The sequence below is a fragment of the Acinonyx jubatus genome, chromosome C2, assembly GCF_027475565.1.
Source record: "Acinonyx jubatus isolate Ajub_Pintada_27869175 chromosome C2, VMU_Ajub_asm_v1.0, whole genome shotgun sequence".
NCBI lineage: Eukaryota > Metazoa > Chordata > Mammalia > Carnivora > Felidae > Acinonyx > Acinonyx jubatus.
In genome coordinates this window covers 124902442-124925715 of record NC_069384.1, presented here as the reverse complement: position 1 = coordinate 124925715, position 23274 = coordinate 124902442, and the positions used below count along the sequence as shown (strand labels likewise).

General features: G+C 40.4%; 1 protein-coding gene and 1 long non-coding RNA gene across 4 annotated transcripts in view; both read right to left on the bottom strand.

Moving 5' to 3' along the window:
• Nucleotides 1–22229, bottom strand: part of MSL2 (MSL complex subunit 2) — a 35437-nt gene extending 13208 nt beyond the window's left edge. The window contains exon 1 of one of the 3 annotated variants that reach the window (XM_027061793.2): nt 20776–22229. In XM_027061793.2, coding sequence (XP_026917594.1) covers nt 20776–20917 — 142 coding nt within the window. In that variant the 5' untranslated portion in view covers nt 20918–22229. The remainder of the gene's footprint in view (nt 1–20775) is intronic. The other 2 variants (XM_027061794.2, XM_053221420.1) reach the window with 2 other exon arrangements.
• On the bottom strand, nt 4532–14972 carry LOC128315298 (uncharacterized). Its single transcript, XR_008297978.1, has 2 exons — nt 13858–14972; nt 4532–13616 (listed from the first exon to the last, which is right to left on the bottom strand). It is a non-coding gene; the product is annotated as an uncharacterized LOC128315298 (long non-coding RNA).
• Nucleotides 22230–23274: the final 1045 nt, after the last annotated feature.

Genomic DNA, 23274 nt, shown 5'->3' with positions numbered 1-23274 from the left:
TGAATGATGACAGGTGGCACACTTGATCTTGGAAAGGCACTCTCAAAATGCTGCAGGCAGAAAATCAAGTATTTTGTTTAGGAATGTAGTCTTGGATTCTGCTAGGCACATCTTTCCTCAACCATGAGGGCAAGACTTTTGTATAGACTCAATCTAACCGTATTTGTTTCAAATATACTTCATAGACTTCCATTCTCTACAGTATGACCACAAAAGAAAAATTGGCCATATTTTTAAAATTCTCAAGAAAAATCAATGAAAACATGAGTCTGATCTCAAATGGGGTGAAGGTCAACTTTCAATTTACATAGGCAATAAAAACAAGACAGCAGAAATACAAACAATGAATGATGGGAGAAGGAGGGAAAAAGCTAACTAAATGCCAAGATCTTTGTTCAACATGTTTAATAAAGTATTCCTCTTTTTATCCCATCCTAAAACAAGTCCTAATGATTTTTTCTGTATGTTTGGCACTATAAAATTAAATTTTTTATTACATTACTACACAATTTTATCTTTCAACATTTGCCTGGATATTTCCCAGAAACATGGAAAACTGGTAGATGTTAATCCTTTAAAGTTTGGCAAATCTGTTATAAATCAAAAGAAATTTTAAAGTTCATCAGTGTTGGAAGTCAGGTCCCTAGCCACTCAAACTCTTAAGTGTGCCAGAAGTTTCCCTGGGGCACTCAGGATTACCACTTGCAGAGAAAGGAAGGAAAAGGAAGGAGCTGACAAAGATCAAGTTAGGCTGGGATAGAATCACAACAAAGGCCTCAGATGACCCCACTGGAAGCTCTGAAACTCAGAACTAAATGGGGCTTAAGGATGCCCTACGTTGAGGCAAGGGACCCAGGTCTTTAATAGACTGGTCTTCAGACACAGGCTACTCCCAGGAAGGGGTGTGAGCTTGACTGAGAGGTTCTCTTCGTCCAAGGGCAATTCCCAGGAAGGTCTGACAGCCCCAGCAACACTCTCAGTGATTAAGAGAATGAAGTCTTTCAATCTTGAGTGGGGATTTGGGTAGTGCATATATGGCATTCATTATAATTAGTTAATTCTGTTAACTGTCCAAATCTGATCAATTTTGAGTAAATATATGTAATGAATAACAATGATGTGCTTTTAAAAGAGACTTGGCCTGAGGTGCCTGGGTGGCTCAGTCAGTTGAGCATCTGACTTTGGCTCAGGTCTTGATCTCATGGTTCGTGGGTTTGAGCCCCGCTGTCAGGCTCTGTGATGACAGCTCAGAACCTGAAGCCTGCTTCAGATTCTGTGTCTCCCTCTCTCTCTGACCCTCCCCCGCTCCCACTCACTCTCTCAAAAAAAAAAAAAAAAAAAAAAAAAAATTAAGAGACTTGGTCCTCCATTTATTAAAGCTATAAAGGGACTATCTAGGTTCTTTCCAGTCCTAAAATTTGATGATTATAAGATTTTATGGCAAGATTCATAGAGTGTATCAAAAGTCTTACCGTTGGCTATCATTAATTATTGAGGTCACAAGAAGTTCTATTTGGTATGTTGAAATTTTCTATAAAAGTTTCAAAATAAAATCCAATAAATGTGCAAATTACCAGAGGCTTTACATATTTAAATATTCTCCCTCTTTCCCCACTTCCCACTGTCCTCACACCCACTCCTGTCCAACATACACACACACAAACACCCTTTTCTTCTTTCCTCCAAGATAAGTCTTCCATCCTCTACTGCTCTGGCTCCAATCCTCCCTTCATCAGTTACCCACCTAACTACTCATACCTTTTCACATTTCTACTTTCAACCTTCCTTCCCTATAGCAATTTCCCTTCCAGTTGTTCATATACTAAAGTATTTCCCTAGACTCAATCTTCTAAAGGAAGGTAAAAATTGCTGCTCTCAAACCAATGGGCATTTCTTGTTGATCATTCTTCCTTAAAAGGAAGGGTTGCTCTCCTCTGTTCTCTCCTAACACTGTCTCCTCAACGTCTTACATCTTCTTCTTCTGTTGTCTCCTTAATTTCAGTATTCCCCATGTTTCTGTATTAAGATCCATCCTTCTTACTCCATTCCAGTGTTCCACAGTAATCTTGGTTCACAGACCCCTTTGAGAATCTCATTATACACACAGGCAAAAAAACAAATTGCTGTATGGAATCTCATAGGGATCATGAATCTTTCTGAAGGAGAGATACGATACCCCAAGTTAAAAACTGCTCCACACATTCCTTCCAGAGTGATTTGCCCATAAAGCTGGTTCAATTACCATTTATAAACTGAATCTTTACCTCTGGCTCTAACCTTCTCTCCTAAGTCCAGACCCATTTATCTAACTGCCTACCAGGAATCTCATCTCTCCTTTGATCACTCAAACTTAACAACGGGAAATATAAACATACTTCCCCTAACCCCCCACCTAAAAACCTGCTCCTCCTCCTGCATCCCTTATTCTCTTGGATGCTGACATTATTCACCCAGAAATCAAACCAGATAAACTTGATACACCATCTAGTCTCTTCACCAGAATTCCACATCTGGGCTCCAGAGTCTCACTGCATGTTTCTAAGTCTGCCAGGTCCACCCTTCAGGTTTTATCCCCATGACTACTCCTGCCTTAACTGAACCCTCATCATTTCTCACCCTGAATACTGCAAGTTTTCTAGCTTCTCTTCCTGCCTTGACTTCACCTGCTCCAGGCCACCTTCCACACTACCACCAAGTAATCTTTCTAGAACACAAGTCTGATTTTGTCTCTCTTTTCAAAACCCCTCATAAAGACATAAAAAATGTAAAACAAAAAACCTTTAACCAGCCTTTAAAACCTTTAAGCAGCCTTTAAAAATCCAAGGATCTTTCAGAATGTGGCCCCTACCAAGCCTCCCCACCCAAAACTTCATACCATTAAGCTTTTTCCATCTCCATTCCATTCCATACAAACTCCATATTCCATCCTCAGCTACCACTGGACACTCCAAAACATGCCATGCTTACTCATTCCTCGGTGAACTGCTCTTCCTAGAATGTCCTTCCTTCCTTGTGAAGTAAGCTATTCTTAAAAATCAACTCAAATATGACCTCCAAGAGGAAGCGTTCCTTAATTCCTACCCCGCAGCTTATTTAAAAAGCACTCTGCACAGTCGCCTAATATATCACTTCTCACAATATATTGTCACCATTCACTTGGTTTCATTCAAGGCTAGAAACTTATTTAGCTCTCTATTTTTAAGCCCATGTTGGCACATAAGCCAGCACCTAATAAAGTACAATGAATGAATTACAAAAAGCACATTAGAGCTGGGAGCGACCTTGGAAATCAACTTGTGCCATTTTAACCCAGATGGACTTTCATAAGATTACATAGCTTGTTACTGACAATAAGAAATAGAAGCAGAATCTACTGATTCCCAACCTAGGGTTTTTTCTACTTACCCAGCATCATCCCTACTTCTGCTATTAAGTCCATGACATCCACTGAGACATTTCAGTTTCCTTCATCAAAAAGAATGATCACTGAAACTGGGCCATAGAAGAATCAATAATTAACCATAAGATGTGAAACCTTTTGAAGGGAAAGGAGAAACAGGCATGGGTACTGGCAATAATGGATAGTGGGGGTGGGGTAGGACAGAAAAAGTGACAGTAAGGGGAGTATGGATGCTCAACAATAGTTTTGTGAGGGTCAGGAAATCCTTACTGCACAGAAACTGAGGCTACAAGAGTCCTGCCTGGATTCTCTATACACCAACTTCAATTTCTAATGAAGTTCAATTTCTAAAGTTAAGCTTAAATGTTCCAAGTGAACACATATGCTATATAAAGCATTGCACTATGTTCCTACAAAGAGATTCCAACAAAAAAGCTTAGTCTACGTACCAGTCTAAGAAGTTACAACATTAGAAACCTTAAATGAAGACTCTGTGTATACATTAAATGTGTACATATAACCTATCATACAAAATAAGTATATACATACGTATTAAACTACTATGATTAAAATGAGATAGTCCAGCCTACATTCAGTCTCCAAAAGCAGTATTAATGTACACGTAAGGAGTGGGAAAATACACTTCTAACCAGTGTCAAAAGTCTGACATAAGGTCTCAATAATCCTTCCATAATCCAACCCACTGACCTAAATATCCCCATTCTTCACCTTTGCCAAAGAGTTAACTTTTTAGGCTACCTTCATTTAAGAAAGCATTTCTCTTTCCTCAATCCATTAAACAATTTCTGAGGCCCAGCTACATGACACTTACTGTGATAGATAGAGCCTACCACTCCCCTTTAAAAAAGGATTCTATGACCTTTTTTACATCTCTGAATTACAGCACCAAAATTACACTCCAAAACTAAAGATGTAAAGAATGTTTTCAAAACAATAACTAGTAGGGTATCTCCTAGAAACATACAAGGAAATAATCTATGGATTCAGTTAAGAACAAAAATGACAACACCATAAGAAGATCATACATATCACTTAACAAATGAACACAAACGAATTAACTGTTTTGGACAATTACAACTGTTCTTAAAGCCAGTTTTTAGTCTTGCAAAAAAAAAAAAAAAAAAAAAAACCTGTGCCAAATATAGTTTTGCAGGCATATGTTGAAGCCTAAACCTCTTAAAAATCTTTTCATTAGGCAAAATTCATAAGCATGACTGCTACTATAAAGAATAATGAGCTCAAGTCAAAGAGAAATGAATTTCAGATCACAGAACAACTCTCCTAAGAAGACAGCACTATTTTCCTCTTGGTAGAGACTCCTGATCCAGGTCTGTTTTTCTTAAGTCTTTGACTGAAGACTGAACAGCACTTAAAAAATAGGTTCTCTTACACTTCGACACGTTTATTTTAGTAGTAAACCAAAAAGCAAATATATGCCTCAAAATATCAACAGGTTAATAAGATAACAAACTAAGGTTTCAAAAAAATATTAGTTCTCTTATTCAAGCAGCCACACCCATTAGCTCCCTAGTATGACAAAAAAATATGCATTTTAACTAAAGATAGGAAGGAAAGAATATGACACATATGCATAAATCACTAAAAATGGTGATACAGAGTAGAGTATCTTGGCCAATAATTATAAACTTGACCAATTATTATAAAGTTTATTACAACAATTACATCATTTTAAGTAAGTACTACTACAATGACACCAATGACAGCTAAACATGTATGCCAAGAAAGCAGTGGGGTGAAAAAGAAAAATCTATTTCCGGTTTGGGGAAAGGAATAAAACTAGTTTGCTGTGAAATGAAAACTAACAGTCAAATTTTAAAAGAATGAACATTACTCAAGCCAAGCTCTTCACCAAATATCTGAGTGGTCAAACTTCAGAATTTCTTTAACTTTTATGTCTTTGGTTAACCTAAAACTATGAAAAAATACTTTCTGATACTCTTGGTGATGTCAATAGTTTTTATACAAGGTAAGCTTCACCAGCCAACTACTATCATAAACTTAAAAAAACCCAAACACACCACAGATTATTAAATGAATGATGTATAACCATTCAGACCCACAACATATTCATAAACTCAAGTTATACCTCATTTCATATTCTATTAAGATAAGTGATGTCTGACATTCTCTTTTAATTTTTAATAATTACACGAGGGATTTTTATAGTGTTTTGCAGTTACAGAGCACTCTGGTAATATTCCACTATTTTTGTATTTTAGCAAAGCAATGATGGTCTTTTATTAAATTATACCAGTAAGAACACAGGCTGGTCAATTAGTCACAATTAAGTTGATCAACCAAACATTAACCAAATTAGTCAATATAAATCTAGATCCAAATTCCTCAAACTAGTGTTCCACTGAACCAGAAGACATAAAGAGGTTTATCTTAATAACCCTTGGAGAGTATTCCCAAAATATGTTAATGTCTTAAAACTGAATACTATCAAGAAACTGGCCTGATACAGCATTGTTACTTTTTTTTAAAATGCACCTATTAACTGGACATGAAGAGTATTCCAATACACACTACTGTCATCCAGGGGCTAATACTAGAATCACCTATGTGGCCTACTCCAGAATTTCTGGAGAAGCTGCCCCGGAATATACATTTTTTAAAAAAACGTTTATTTATTTATTTTGAGAGAGACCGAGAACACGAGCAAGAGAGGAGCAGAGAGAAGAATTCCAAACAGGCTCCACACTGTCAGCACAGAGCCCCAAGTGGGGATCGATCTCACTAACCCTGAGATCATGACCTGAGCCAAAATTGAGTCAGATGCTTAACTGACTGAGCCACCCAGGCACCCCAGGAATGTACATTTTTAAAATCTTCTCAAGTAATTTCCTGTACACAAACAGAATTGGGTACTAAATACTTTCACCTTTTTTGCCTTAATGCCATCTTTCACAGTAACAAGAATTTGGGAGGATTTGTTCTAATCATTTAAGTGGGAAATGTGATGAAGTAATTTTGGGGCAAAAAAGTTTTAATCAGGATTTTAGTAAAGACTATACTATGAAGTTCATTTTAAGAAAACCTACAAATTCTTAACTTCTAACAAAGGCTACATCCTGTTTTATTTAAATTGTGTTACAAAATGCATTTGGGTGACATTTCTACTCTAAAATGATTTATCTTGTCTATAAACTCATGAATGTTGAAAACATATGTTAAAATTGAATACATTATACAAGGATAAAACTAAGAATGTGACTTAGCGTTTGGAATTCTTGTATTTTTTACTAAAAATATTTTTTAACCATTTCTGTGTTTTGTCACTAAGTGATGAATTAAGAGTGACTTCAGATTGGTATTTGCTAACACTTCAAATAACACACTTCAAGTGTAAGTAATTCTTATTCTCTAAAAATAAAAGGCCACCCTGCATATCACTACATTTTCTTTTAACATTGCTTTTTGAGTAATTACCAATACACTGTCTATATTATATGCAGGATATTAGAACACAGACAATTAAAAGAGCATGAATAATAATCATGAAGCAAATATTTAGAATCAATATTTTTATGCTCCTTACCCACTATTTCAATAACAACTTAATTTTCTTAATGTTTCTGGTCCCTAACCAGTGGCCCATTGAACGGATATAGGAAGAATTAAAAGAACTAAAATAGTATGACTAAGAGATAACAAAATAATATGACTAACAATTTAAAATACGCATAGCAGATGATATGGAAGGATTCCAGAGAATCGTTAACTGGTTATGGCACCACTATTTGGTCCAGTATTCACCTGGCATCTCCTCAACTGCCTTATTTTAAAGGAATAAAAACAGTTAAACCACTTCTTTTTTATTTTTTTTTTTTAAGCTTTCCATTTGGACGCAGTGATGGGTAAACCGTGTAAGCACACCTTCTTTTTTTTTTTTAAACATTTATTTATTATTGAGAGACACAGAGAGACAGAGCATGAGCAGGGGATGGGCAGAGAGGGAGAGGGAGACACAGAATCCGAAGCACGCTCCAGGCTCCAAGCTGTCAGCACAGAGCCCAATGCGGGGCTTGAGCCCACAAACAGCAAGATCATGACCTGAGCCAAAGTCGGATGCTTAACCGACTGAGCCACCCAGGCGCCCCGAAACACTTCTTTTTTAAATATCAGAAACCTTTTAATACACGAACATTGTGGAACACTTTGTTGAATCCAATTCACTAATACAGATTTGGGGAAATTGTCTATAAGCATACAGTGGTGAGCTCCAGTGATCTGTTCATAACCCCATCCAGCTAACTGTCTTAAAACCAAAACTTGAGGGGTGCCTGGGTGGCTCAGTCAGTTAAGTGTCCAACTTTGGCTCAGGTCATGACAGGTCAGAGCCTGGAGCCTGCTTCAGATTGTGTCTCCCTCTCTGCCCCTCCCCTGTTCAAGTTGTCTCTCTCTCAAAAATGAATAAACATTAAAAAATAAAAATAAGAAAGTAAATAAAATCTTGAAATGAAACGAGTGAAGGCACCTTTCAATGCTCATGAACAAATCCAAGTTCTCTTATTGTAATAGCACTGTCCAGTAGAACTTTTATGCAATGATAGGAAATGTTTTATATCTGCAACATTCAGTGAGGTAACCATTACCTACATGTAGCTACTGAGCACTTTAGATGTAAGCTAACTATAACTAAGAACTGCATCAACTAAATTTAATTAAAATTTACACCATCACAACAGCTGGTGGTTGCTATATGAGACAGCATTAAGTTTAGAATATAATCTCTTTTCAGACAAAATGGAATATTTAGATTTATTCTTCTACCTGAAGTAACAAAAAACTGAACACAATGGTTTTCAGATACTGGGCAACAGAACAGTTATGGTGAGAGGGTGAACAAACAAGCTGAGCCATACAACTGCCCCAGCTTGCTGCCTGGAGCACTTTCAAACCACAGAGCAAGGAGGAAAAACCCAGACAAGCCTCATGGTCTCCCTGAAGTGAGAGAACAGAGCTGGAAGGACAAGACACCTTGACTCCTGCAGGCAGAGTACTAGAGATGAGAGATGCACAGTGAAAGAGCACTAGAGATTTATAGAAGGTCTTTCTTTTTTAAATTCCAGTTAGTTAAAATGCAGTGTAGTATCAGTTTCAGGTGTACAATACAGTGATTCAGCATTTCCATACATCATCAGGTGCTCATCACAAATCACTCCTAAATCACCATCCTTCCACTTGCCCCCCTTCTGGTAACCATCAGGTTGTTCTCTATAGATAAGTGTTATACAAGATCTCTTTCAAGTCTTCAGCTGAGTACTAACGAGCACATTTGTATGAGGAAACTACCTCAGGCTGAAGAACCCCCAGAAAGGAGCAAAGAGGACAATGCCTATAACTCATAGGCAGCACCTATTCGCATCACCCAGGGTGAGAAAACTCATAATTCACAAGGGATCAGAGAGAGTACAGACGGTTCTTGTCTCAGTAGTATGAAAAAAAATTAACTCCCGAAGGCTGCTTAAAAACAAGTCTCAAAAGGATCAAACTCTTTCCAAGTAATTTAACCTTATCCCAAGAACAAAGCTCATCCCAAGAATAAAGAATAGTTACAATAGAAAAATATCCATCAGTAAGGTAAAATTTTAACAAGGTAAAATTTGTAGTATCTGGCTTTGAATCAAAATTAACTGGGCACGCAAAAAAGTAGGAAAATATGACCCATAATGAACAGAAAAATCAATAAACAGCAAACCTAGAAGTAACAGGTGACAGAATTAATAAAAACAGAGTATTAAAAATTATATAACCATGTTCCACATATTCAAAATTGTTTTATGTACCTAAAACCAAAGTTTCAAAATACATGAAGCAAAAACTTATGAAACTCCAAACTGACAAATCCATAATTATAGAGATTTCCAACACCTCTCAAAAACGGACAAAATACAAATCAGTAAGGATAGAGAAGATATGGACAACACTATAACCAACTTGTGAAAATGTCTTAATTGTTCTGAAATACTATGAACCAACAAATGTCCTCTGACTGCATAAGATAAAGCAGTCTTGATTCTGATCCAGGTTAAGGTTTCACAAAATAATTCAAGATCACAACATCAGAATTCGATGGCTCAAGATAGTATCTAGGGCACAATAGACCTTACAAAATCCTCCATTCCTGAGGATTAAGAATCCTAATGCCTATAGCGACAAGCATGCAAAGTTAAAAAAAAATAAATGCAACAAAGGTTAGGTGAGACCAAGGGTAAACTGGAGAGGGCAAACCTCCAACCCCCAAGACAAACCCCCTCTCAACTACAGTCAGTGATGCCATGCCACAAGGTATCCACTGCTGCCAGACTTTACAATTTTCCAGGAGATACCTAAAATTTGGGGTTTTAAGTGAACTCTAGATTTTAAAACGTTGGCCACCAACTCTATAAATTTTTAGCCAAGCTAAAAAATGTCTGGGAGCCAAGTTCACAACCAAATCTCTGCTCTACTCCAACAACTTCATCTTACAAATGAAAAAGAGAAATTAAATAATTCGCCCAACAACTTCATCTTACAAATGAGAAAGAAATTAAATAATTTGTCCAAATTGTCAAAGTAGATAATGCCACCTAACCACCTCCAAAATACTATGGGCATGGACACCAAAATCCACACTTTCAGAGGAAACAGAAACCAGGATGCTTCTAGGACAGGTAATTTAGTGATGCTTTAACTTCTCAGGAAAAACATGAAAACTGTCTTCAGTCAGTTAAGCATCTGACTCTTGATTTCCGCTCAGGTCATGATCTCACGGTGAGTTCGAGCCCCACATTAGTATGGAGTCTGCTTGGGATTCTCTCTCTCCTACTCCTCCCCCAATTGCACTCTTCTCAAAAACAAAACAAAACAAAACCATCTTCCAAACAGTTGAAGGTCAAAATTTTATCAAAGACTTCCTGAATTGTTCCAGAGAACAAAAAAAATCAGTGGGAAACAATTAAAAAAGGAGGCTTGGGAAAATGGAAAGAAGAACTTTCTAAAAAGAAAGTTCTTTTTAAAAGTTGTCAATGATATAGTTATTTCATAGAACAGAATTTAATTCAGCTCCCTACCCTAGAGGTATTCAAGAAAAGCCTTGGATGAACTTTCAAGAATATTACAGAAAAGATTATTTGATGTGAAAAAATGGCTGTATGATTTGTGGTCCTTTCTGCCTAAAGCTTTGTAAATTGTCATCATGAAGAACAACCTAGTAATATCTTCCTTGTGTGACCGATGTAAAAATTGAGCTGGTAAGCTCAATGACACCATAAAGGGATCCCTCAGACAGCCCACAGCTTCTGATGAGTAGGACATCATATGTCATACCCTGAATATGTTCAGTCACAGGCCAGACAACCAAGTGATTAACTGTAAAGGGTATTCAGAAATCACAAGGATGCCTGAATTGGAATGCTCCCTTCTAATCCTAGATTTCTATATTATATCTGGCCAGAGTCCCAAATTTCACATCAAGTAGACATTTACATTTCAAAGGAACAGCATTTAGCAAGATTGACTAGGTTATACACTAGACCACCCACCCATACTTTAGGTATGCCTTTAATGGTTATACAAAAAATTTCAAAACCACTAAGCTTTGCCAGAAAATATTATTTCCAAATTTGAGACCAGACATCATTTTAAGTGCACATTTTCTGTGTGTTTTAATAAAGAAAATGAACAAAGGCTGACAGCTAAAGTCAGCAACACAAAACACAAAAGCTAGAAAATTATATTAAAACAACTGAGGGGCGCCTGGGTGGCTCAGTTGGTTAAGCATCTGACTTTGGCTCAGGTCATGATCTCATGAGCCCTGCATCAGGCTCTGTGAGGACAGCTCAGAGCCTGGATCTTGCTTCAGATTCTGTGTCTCCCTCTCTCTCTGCCACTTGCACTCTGTCTCTCAAAAACGAATAAGCGGTAAAAAATAAAATAAAAATAAAAGACAAAAACTTGAGAAAACCAGATATTATAACTTCAAAAATTCAAAGTATCTGGAGTAGAAAGGCAATGAATTAAAATAATTCTGCTGAAATATTACGGACTGAGAGCAAATGAAAGATAAGGTATACAGGAATTAATGTAAAATTTTATCTAAATTAATTTCCTGATAAGGGAACAAAATATTAATCTTTAAAAGAGAAAAGTCAAAGGTGACAGTTGGACACGGGAAAATGAGAAACTAGAATAAAATTTTGAAATACGACTTTTTAAAATAAAAGATAAAATTTAGAAAGTACATCAAAACTCACAAAACCTCCAATTAATCATATATAAAAGTAGCCGAGTGGACTCTGAGAGAAGCCAGTATAATAAGGCATTAGCCAATTATTAAAGTCATGGTATGCAAGCACAAAGAAAACAAGGAATGCAAAAAAAGGAGGACAGGATGTTATAATTAAATCTGAGAATGACAACCAAAACCTCAAATCTCAGAAGGTATGTTGACTGTTTTACTGTATCAAACATATAAAACTATTTTCAAAATCAATGTTTCCAACAAAAATAACATAAAAACAGGGAGGGGGACAAAACATAAGAGACTCTTAAATATGGAGAACAGAGGGTTACTGGAGGGGTTGTGGGAGGGGGGATGGGCTAAATGGGTAAGGGGCATTAAGGAATCTACTCCTGAAATCATTATTGCACTATATGGTAATTTGGATGTAAATTTACAAAAAAAAAAATTAAATTAAAAATTCTGAACAGACAAAAATCAACAAAAAAGGGCACAAAATAAAAAGATTATAAAACAAATACATTGTATTTCTATCCTTTCCTAATTTCCAATACTTATAACCCCAATCCCCAGGGACCATCATATTATTCAACAATGTCTCATCCTTCTCAGGCCCACACCTAATCCACTCTAATTCCTATCCTACCTGCAACCTCTCCCAAACACCTGACCAAAATCCTGTATCAAACTGCCAAATCCCTGAAGAATATTTTATTAGGTTGTCTTTATATTATTCCAAACCAGCCTATCTAAACACTTCATGTCCTTCCAAAATCAATGTCCTTCCTGACTTCACTTCTGATATCTAAGCTACCTTTGCCTCCTTTAATCTTTCCCAAGCCATCTGTATTAAACTGCCAGATTTTGTCAGTTCTTCAATACAATTCAGGGCATTTTATCAGGTGTTATGTGAAAGCACTGTGCTAAACATTGTAAATTTGAGGGTGGAAAATGTACTCATTTCATCTATTCACAGTAAAATATGCCTAACCATAGCAAAGTATAATACATACAGAACAAAGAATTCAAATGTTATGATAACCATAGCCATAATTATCTGATGTTGTTCCTTTTCCACTCCCACCACTATTCAGGCTTCTATCTAATACAAATACATCTGTTATCCTTCGTAATTCAAAGTTTCACCATACTCTAATAATCAATGCCATATTCTACCCCCAAATTAATCTTTCCTAAAACAATTTTTTTTATTGTTTGTTGATTTTTGAGGGAGACAGAGTGCAAGTGGGGCAGGGGCAGAGAGAGAGGGAGACACAGGATCTGAAGCAGGATCCAGGCTCTGAGCTGTCAGCACAGAGCCCCACGCAGGGCTCAAACCTGTGACCCTCAAAATCATGACTTGAGCTGAGGTCTGACGCTTTACGGACTGAGTCACCCAGGCACCCATCCCAAAACAGAATTTCAAACACAACACTCTTTTTAAAATACCATCTCACAGGCACCTGGGTGGCTCAGTCAGTTAAATGTCTGACTTAGCTCAGGTCATCATCTCACGGTCTGTGGGTTCGAGCCCCACGTCGGGCTCTGTCCTGACAGCTCAGAGCCTGGAGCCTGCTTCGGATCCCGTGTCTCTCTCTTCCCCTCCCGTGCTCACACCCTGTCTCTCTCTCTCAAAAATAAACATTAAAAAAACATTTTTTTTTAAATGCTGTTTCTCAAATGCTTACAATAGTGATGTGCAAAACCCCCTCCCCATATCAAGATGGTAAAGGTAAAACACAGATTACAAGAACCTACTCACAGAGTTCCAATTCAATTAGTCTGATATGATAAGTTGCAATCTGGATTTTATGGAGCCCTTTAGGTGATTTGATTTAGGTGGCCCACAGAGCATATTTTGGGGGGTATCAGGGCTCATCAAACAAAGACCCCTGAGTCTCAAACAGGGCAAGGTCTCTCCTACAAGAATTCCAACTACAGGGGCGCCTGGGTGGCCCAGTCGGTTAAGCGTCCGACTTCAGCCAGGTCACGATCTCGCGGTCCGTGGGTTCAAGCCCCGCATCAGGCTCTGGGCTGATGGCTCAGAGCCTGGAGCCTGTTTCCGATTCTGTGTCTCCCTCTCTCTCTGCCCCTCCCCCGTTCATGCTCTGTCTCTCTCTGTCCCACAAATAAATAAACATTGAAGAAAAAAAAATTTTTTTAAAAAGAATTCCAACTACAGATAAACTTGACTTTCTGCAGTCAACTGTTCTCTCCCTCTAACCTTGCTGAAAATGTCCACCAATTTCACCATTCTTCTTGGCCCATCTCAAGCTCCATACTTTCTAGATCTCACCAAACTGAAACAATTTCTACTGCCTAATTCTACAGTATTGTACTGCTTGTCTTGAACCATTATTTAAACTAGTATTTATTAACACTTCAGGTGGTTATGTCATACGACAATGAACTGTGGATCAAACCTCTTTTCATCTCTTTCAGCATCTGGAACACACTTAGAAGGACTCAGAAGTCCTTTCCCCAAGGCAATTTCATTTTGCATAAACATACCTAAGTAGGAATGAATAAATGAACTAGTTTTTAAAATACCAAAAGGGAAAACTATAGAAAGGAGATTTTTATTAGAAAAAGAAAACAGTTAAATAAATATATCTGGAATAAAAGTGTATCTATCTGCCAAGACAAATTAGTAAATATTGTTCTTCCTTATCAACCTACCAAATAAATGCTCCATAAAGAACTTAAGTCCCAAGAAAAAAAAAACTGGTAAACCACATTCTGCTTAACACCAATCAGGTATGTTTAAACTCTGACCCAAACAGGTATTCAAAAAACAAGCTACATGGAGGGAAAAATTCACTTGTGATTAATTTCTGAAACTTTTACACATGCAACAAAAGCTAACTTACAAATGTTCTATTATGATGCTTGAGATTTTGGCATAAGTGACTCTAGCACACCACTTCGGCAGTAATTGTTGGTCTACTCATCTGTCTTCTCCGTAACAATGAGTAACATGGGTAATAACGATGTGTCTTATTCATCTTACTATTCCAGCACTTTGAACAGGTAATTAATAAAGATGTAATGAGTTATCTTTTCAAGATAAAAAATGATAGTGATTTTCCAAAAATAACACTAATGGCCCACAAGCATATCAAAGGATAATCAACATCACTAGAAAAATGGAAATCAAAACCACCACGATATCACCTCATGCCCATTAGAATGGCTACTATTAAAAAAAAAAAAAAAGTGGGGGTGCCTGGGTGGCTCAGTCAGTGTCTCATGCTCTCTCTCTCTGCCCCTCCCCCCACCTGTGTTGTCTGTCTCTCTCTCCCTCTCTCTAATAAATTTAAATTTGTTTTTTTACAAAGCGCTGTCAAGGATATGGAGAAATTGGAACCCATGTACTATTGGTGGGATTGCAAAATGATGCAACAACTATGGAAAACAGGAGGTTCCTCAAAAATATTAAAATGGAAATACTATATACACAATCCAACCATCCCATGTCTGGGTATATACCCAAAAGAACTGAAAGCAGGGTCTTGAGAGTTGTTTGCACACCCATGTTCACAGCAACATATTCACAAGAGCCAAAAAGTGGAAACAACCCAAAAGTCCATTGACTGATGAATGGATAAACAACTGTGGTATACACATACAATGGAACATTAGTCAGCCTTAAAAAAAGGAAAATCCTTGGGGCGCCTGGATGGCTCAGTCAGTTAAGCATCAGACTTCAGCTCAGGTCTGATCTCATTCTGATCTCTGAACCATTCATGAGTTCAAGCCCAGTATCCAGCTCTGTGCTGACAGCTCATAGCCTGGAGTCTGCTTCAGATTCTGTGTCTCCCTCTCCAACCCTCCCCCATTCGCACTCTCGTGTGTGTCTCTCTCTCAAAAATAAATAAACAGGGGCGCATGGATGGCTCAGTCGGTTGAGCGTCCAACTTCAGCTCAGGTCATGATTTCGCAGTCTGTGAGTTTGAGCCCCAAGTCGGGCTCTGTGCTGACAGCTCAGAGCCTGGAGCCTGCTTCGGATTCTGTGTCTCCCTCTCTCTCTGCCCCACCCCCGTTCATTCTCTCTCTCTCTCTCTCTCTCTCTCTCTCAAAAACAAACAAACATTAAATAAATAAACAAACAAACATAAAAAAATTAGGGGCGCTTGGGTGGCTCAGTTGGTTAGGCGTCTAACTTCGCCTCAGGTCAGGATCTCATGGTTTGTGGGTTCGAGCCCCACATCAGGCTCTATGCTGACAGCTCAGAGACTGGAGCCTGCTTCAGATTCTGTGCCTTCCTGTCTCTCTGCCCCTCTCCCATTCATGATCTGCCTCTCAAAAATAAATAAACGTAAAAAAAACTTTTTTTTTTTTTTAATTAAAAAAAGGAAAATCCTTACACATGCTGTATGATGGATGAAACTTCAGGACATTATATTAGTCAATCACAAAAAGACAAATACGTTATGATTCCATTAATATAAAGTACCTAGAGTAGCCAAATTCAGAGAGACAAAAAGTAGAATGGTGGTTACCAGGGGCTGCAGAGGAGGGTAGTTAGTTGATGAATACAGAGTTTCAGATTTGCAAGATGAAAAAGTTCTGGATTCTGTTTCACAACAACATAAATTTACTTAGTGTTATAGAACTGTACATTTTAAAATGGTTAAGATGATAAACTTTACACATTCATTACAATCAAAAATTTTAATTACGCTGACTTTAAGTACAATAAAAATAAATTCTTACGTATCAAAGAACTAATGCTTGAAAATATGTAAATATAAAACAGCATAAGATCTATGTATAATTATTCAAATGGCCTGTTAATTTAGCTTCCACCTAAGAGATAAGCAGCTTAAAAATAAAATATAAATAGCTTAAAATAAGTCACTCTGGAGGCACCCGAGTGACTCAGTCAGTTAAGCATCCAACTCTTAATTTCAGTTTAGGTCATTATCTCACAGTTCATGGGATCAAGTCCCTCGTGGGGCTCCACATTGACAGCACGGAGGCTGCTTGGGATGCTCTCTCCCCCTTTCTCTCTCCCCCTCCCCTGCTCCACTCAAAATAAATCTCTCTCCCCCAAGATAAATAAGTAAACATTTAAAAAAAAATCACTCCAAGCTGTATGTTCAAATTTCACTGTAGAAGATTCTTGCTAATTATAAATTGTATGCTCAGCCAAAAAGTATTTCTGGTAAAAGAAGACAATTCTGTAACTGAAAAATATTCTTGGGATCATCTACTACAGTAATTATAATATGGGTCCACAAACAATGGCAAAGGAGAATAGTAAGGAAAATTAAAAGTAGTTTTTCATAAAACTAATCTACTTAATTTTAAGGCATATACTTTATTCTGAGACGACATCTCCCCTACTCTGAAACTTTCTTTTGAATGCTAATTTCATCCATTCAACAAAAACGTGTTGAGCCAGTAACTCTCAGGTGCAATGCTGTTAAACTGAACAATAGAAGCAAGGTGCTCACCCTCAGGGAACTATCTCCTTTCTAGTGGAAAATAAGAATAGAAATTGTAAAAGATGATAGGGTTTTAAGTCTTTAACACTCAAAACAAAAACCTGGTCAGCATAAGTAACCCTATGTCAGTGGGAAACACTAATCTATAGCCCCCATTCCATTTTATAAATGAGAACCTGGATGCCCAAAAGGTTTCACAATTTCAATAAATCCAAAGCCAAAACCACCTTGTTTCTAGACTCTAAAACACCAAATTATCCATGTGAGTGAGTAGAGATTCAAACATGATTATTTACAGGACTCCAAATATCTCGGACTAATATTTTTCTACTTACTGTGTCCTTCCAATTCTAAGAGGATTTGATTCTATATACCAACCTTGTATCATTTGTGGACTTACGAGTTTAATGAAAAACTTAAAATCCCTAGGGCAGAATTTATCAAATCTCATGCCAGCAAAAGAAATTCTACTTTCTGATAAATGATAAAGCCAAGTCCAACATTGTAGAACAAGGGGAAAGAAGAGACACAAAAATAGCATCCACAGTAATACTGTCTTGGTCACTGTTTCTTTGGCCTAGAAAGTACAGTAATTCTCTGGAGCACTGCTATCCCATTCACTAGAAGCCTTCAGACAGTTTAAATACACAAAGGAACTGAAAAACAAATAGTGATAATCAGCTAATTAACATTTCAAAGTACCACAATAACAAAACTTGTAGTTTCAGTGAATAATCTAGGTTTGACAATAACTGACCTGACAATACAGTCTCTTCCCTCACCTCCTCTTACCTTTCTCTAGTTCTGTACAAGGGTGGAATACTAAGCTTATAATACGTGCCAGACAACAAGTCCATAGGCTTGTTCTCATGGGTTCAAAAAGTTTTTCTCCACTTAAAAATAAACCCATGTATAATACAAATTTGGGGGAAAAACTTGAAGGTGTAACTATCCCCTTTCATAAAGGAAACTGAGCCACAAAGTTAGAGACTTCCCCACACAGTAAGTAGAAGAGCCAAGATATGAACCTAACTGCAAAGTTTGTAGGACTCTCATTTTGTTCCCGAATCTGTCATAAACACAAGTGCCTGGATAGGAGAGAGTGGATGAGGCAGGTGAAACACAAAAATGTACAAAAATATTTTTCCCTGAGATATCAGAAGAATTAGATACAAAAACTGCACTGGAAGAGTTCTAAGTGCTTATGACTGGAACAAAGGGTTAGAGAGGTTCAAAGGACAAACGACTTTTTGCTTGCAGTGAGCAAGGAAGAATTCAGTGAAGAGGGAGGAAATTGAGGAGTTAGACCACAGAGGAAAAAAAAGTGTATTTTAGGCAGAAGAAACTTCAGAGAACAAAAGCGGGGTAAAGAGGAGGAAGACATAGGGCATTTATGTTTAGAAAAAGCAAAACAGCCTGGCTGAAGCACAGAAATTATGTAAGAGAGCAGTTAAATGTAAGGCTGAAAAGGTAGGACTAGGTCAGACTTCAGACAACCTGGTGAAACTCCCTATTTACAGCACCAGGATATAATTAAACTTTTACGTATTTGTTATCTTCATGAAATAATACACATGGCCTATTAACTTGAATGAATTTATGCTTTTCAGCTAAGAAAAGGAATCTAGGACAGCACCTGATACAAGATGATTAAATGCTGGATCTGAATTCAAATAACCAATTTTCTTCTTCCTATCTCCTGACAACTAGAGACTTATGGGGGGAGGGGGGTCAGAGAAGGCAGGCTGAACCTACACCCAGACTGCTGAAATTTATGGCAGCTACTCAATATAATTGGGGAAAAAATAGAACCCACAAATCTTTTCCATAGGAAAGCTTGAACAGAAAGAAATAATGACCAAAAAATCCCCCTCGTATTGACAAGACTAGCTTAAAAGAAAAATAAAGCTGCAACTGGATTTTTTTAAAGTAGCTTTATCTTTAATTTCATGTTTTAAAATCCAAGCTAGAATTTGGAAAAATGTTCATTTAGACCACAACTATCCTGAAGCAACTGATAAGAAATTAAAATTCCAAACACCTACTCGATTCAAAACTACCACTTCCCCCTTAAATTAGAGGGTTAAGTCCCATCCCCCTAATAAAAAGGAGACCTACTAGATCTTTAAGTGTTACCTGGATAATGATATCACTCTCTATTGCTGTTCTAACAGGCCAGGGTGGGCTACCCTTTGCCCTCTCTTTCCCATACAAGAGTAGCGAACCCCGCAAAACAAAAAGGAAGTTATAGCAGCTCTATCTCCTCAGTTCAAAAACTATCAAAAGCTGTTAAGACATAAAAAGAAGCACTCCACAGAAAGTGGAAGTGGAGTGGGGGAGTACACTGAAACCAAACAAATTCTTATTTATAAAATTTAAGTTGAAACTTGGAATCTAGCCCAAAGCTCTTATTTTATACGTTAAGAAACTGAGGCCCAAGGCAGTGGTGATTTGCCCAGGGCAAACGCTTCCCTATAAAGGTGTTAAGTGTCTGTTACCAGTCACAGTAGCACTTAATCACATTCTAACAGTTACTTAAATGTTTATGAGATTAAGTACCTGGGGTGCAAAAAAACACAATCTTCACCTCCTCTGCATCCCCTTCAGTGCCTTGCCCCATGCCCCAGAGCTATTCAGAAAATCCTGAAGAATTCTCAAATGAATACCATGTCCTCTTTCTGATACCATGGCCACAAAATTTATTTTATTTAATATAAAATGAAAGGCTGAAATGCTTAATCAAGTTCTGACTAAAAGAGTGGATCAGCAAAACCTCAAAATTTGGGGCAGAATATGAAATGGAATATAGTACTGCTTCTTTTTTTTTCCTCTTTGATAGTTGCCATTTCCCTTGTATTAATGTTTTTAGTCCAGGTTTTATGAAAAACAACTATCATAGGTGCAAAATTAATCCAAATTATCAGTGCTTTTGAGACATTTCGATTTATTAAACAACTTAGCGTATCTTCATCTCTCAAAAATAACCTGAAAATATCCTACCCGGCACAAAATAATATTTTCGGGGGGGGGGGACCTAAAATAACGGTCTACCAGTCCACAGCGTATTAAAACCACAAAACAGAAACACTCCTGTAAAAATCCCACCAGCTAAAGAGTACTATCAGTCGTCCTTGGCTCACTGCTTACCGTCAAACTGTCAAAGCATTTGTTGAAGAACACGGGGGAAAGTTCTGCACCGAGTTCACAGGCTGTGGGTGCATCAGATTATACCACCACCCACACATAACACCAGTTTGGGGAAATGCAAACACGCCACATGTACATGTTTTAACCAGGCTTAACCACGTTTAACCAAGGTAGGTATTGTCAGCTCTTGTATCAAAGGTTTAAAAAAGGCAGCAATATGCAAACATACTTCAACTCATTTATATCATCACCAGAAATGGCAAGGAATTGACCCGAGACGAATTAAACAGTTCTGAACCTTAAGGCCGCTGTACAAAACAGTTTAGAAGGGCTGTCTTTCTGAAAAGTCGGGCAAAAATCCTTTGAAGAGTTTGAAAACTAATGACCATACGCTAATGCACAAGTAACAAAAGCTTAGTACAAACCACCATGCCACCAAACCGTTCTTGCTACCACTGCCCAGGTTTTCTAAAACAAGCACTGAAAGGGAACAATAAAAAGCGTCTCACCGCAAACACAGCAAGAGAGGGACTGTCGGAAGTAAGGCAAGAGCCTGTTAATCTCTGTAAACGCCTTGGGGTCTCCGGGGTCGTAGTTGAGCACTAGGCGGCTCGCGGAAATGTAGAGAGCAGTAGCATTCACGGGGTTCATTGCAGACACTTCGACACCGATGGCTCCCGGTTGAAAAAAAATTCCGGATCCAACTTTGTAAGCAGCCAGGGAACAATGGCGAATTTGCAACAATTCGGAGGAAATCAGAGAAGAACCACTGGCCAAAGTAGTAACCAAAATCCGCGCAAGTTTGTGGAGCTGAAGCAGTACTCCCACACATGGGGCCTTGGCGCCCCTCCTCCGTCCCTGAGACTTGCAGACGAAAAAAAAAAAAAAGAGAGAGAGAGAGAGAGAGAGAGAAAGCAAGGGAAACCAGCGTTCGAGTTTGTTCCAGTCAGCCTCGGGGCGAACGAAGAATGCAGCAGCTTCGGCGCTCGGGTCAGGACTCGGCGCTCAGTCTAGCCCCGCGGCTCGGCGGGCGGCCTTCGCTGCATCTCCGGACACGGAGGCACCTCCTCAGGGCGAGCTGAGCGGGCGCGGGAGCAGGCCCCGGCCCGGTCCGAGGAGCGGGCACGCTTCTCACGCGCAGCAGGGTCCTTACTCCATCACAGCGCACGACGCAGAGGTAGGGGCGACCGCAAAAAGGACGGCTCGGGCGTCGGCTTCCTCAATCTAGTGCACCAAGCCGCGGCGGCGGCGAACGTTGCAGTTGCGGCTGGCGGAGGCCGCCGCCGCTCTCTCCATATCGGACGCGGGGCCGGACTGCGCCTGGCTCTCCGCCCCGGCGGTTACAGCCCCGCGGTTCCCTGAGGTGGCGAAGCGGGCAGGAGAGTCCCCCACCCGCTAGGGGAGGGCCGGAGAGGAAGTGCGCGGGCCGGAGAGGCCGGCGGCGGCGGCGGCGGCGGCAGCGGGAGGGGGCGGGGAGCAGGCCCGGCAGGGCCGCGGCGGCGCCCCTTGCTCCTCAGTCGCTCACTCCGAGGTCACCAGGCGCAAGCGCCGCCCCCTCACTGCCCAGCCATCTTAGCCGCGCCGCGCACACGGAGACCTCCGCCGCCAAGCACGACGGCCGCCGCCGCCCACGGCTCCCGCCCGGCCGCAACTAAGGCGAGCGCTCACACCGCCAGGCCCCGCCGCCGCCCAGAGCACACGGCAAGGCCCCGCCGCAGGCCCCTCCCCCCGTGCCTCGCCGCCCTCACCCTGACTCCACGCGCCACTCTAACTCGGTAGGGCCCAGGCTGCTGCGGCCTTAATGAATCCCGCGGGCTGTGCGGCGCCTCAGGCCCTGCCGGCGACGACGACCGTTACCCCAACGGGCAAAGCCACTGTCATCCCCGAGACTCCCCCGCCGCCGTCGTCGCTAGCGCCCGCACGCATGCGCAGAACACACTCTCACCCCTCCCCCCGCCCTTCCCTTTCCCTTCGCTTCCCTTTTCCCCTGCTTCTCCTCTAAGAGCCCCCTCCACACCCTCCCAGAGCTACCGGCTCGCTCCGCGCATGCGCATTCCACTACCCAGCTCCGCTGCCTTTCGCCCTTACGCGTGCGCTTTGACCGCCCACCCAGAAAACCGGATAAACACAGCAGCCAGCTCACGCCAGCCCCTCCCGGCTGCCAATCCACCCTCGCCTCACTGCGCATGCCTGGCTCTCCACTTACGGCTCTTAGAACTGAGCATGCCCTCTGCAAGCCGCCTGTTCTCTCCGCCCCTCCCCCAAGCGCTCTCAAATTCCCTCTTAGGCGTGTGGGCTGGGGTGAAACAATCGTTGGTTGACCCATCTTTCCACGGCGTGGACTGTAGGCTTCTCGCACTACATTGCTTCCTCGGTGCCCGCCAACGATGAGGCTGGCCTTGGTCGCGCCGTGTGGCGCTCCGCCCTGACAGCCTCTCCTCGCCCTGACTGACCAGTGTGTGAGGAAATAGTTCCACACTGCCCCAAGCCCCGCCCTCGCGGCCTTTCTCCTAGAACCGCGCCTGCCCTAGCCGGAAAGGGCGCTGCCGGCGTCTGTTTGCGCTCCCGGAGTAGCGTAGGCCCGCAGCAATCTGCGTGGCTGCGCGCCCAGACGGCGTGTAAGCGACATTCGCTAGGTTAGGGTCTCGTCCTGCGTCGATGGCAGCCTGAGGTCACTAAGACGCCGACCGGCGGTCTATAAGCGTTGGGGCTCGGACCCACCTCCCCTCTCCTGTCCATCAGAGCAGGGCTCTTCCCGCGGCCTATGGTCTTTGGAGTCGGACGGACGCTAGCGGCCCGATCTTCCGGGGGCGCCGATCAGTACCTCACCGAGCTCCTACGGAAACACTGTCCGGTTCCAAAACAAAACGAACCCCTCTTTTGGCTCCTTTAGCCGACCTAACCCTTCTTTGTGAATAGATCTCTTGAGGAAGCCACGGTCCTGCTTCAGAACAGACCCAAGTCCTTGAAAGTATTGGGTTTGTTTTAAAACAAGCTTTTGCCTGTTG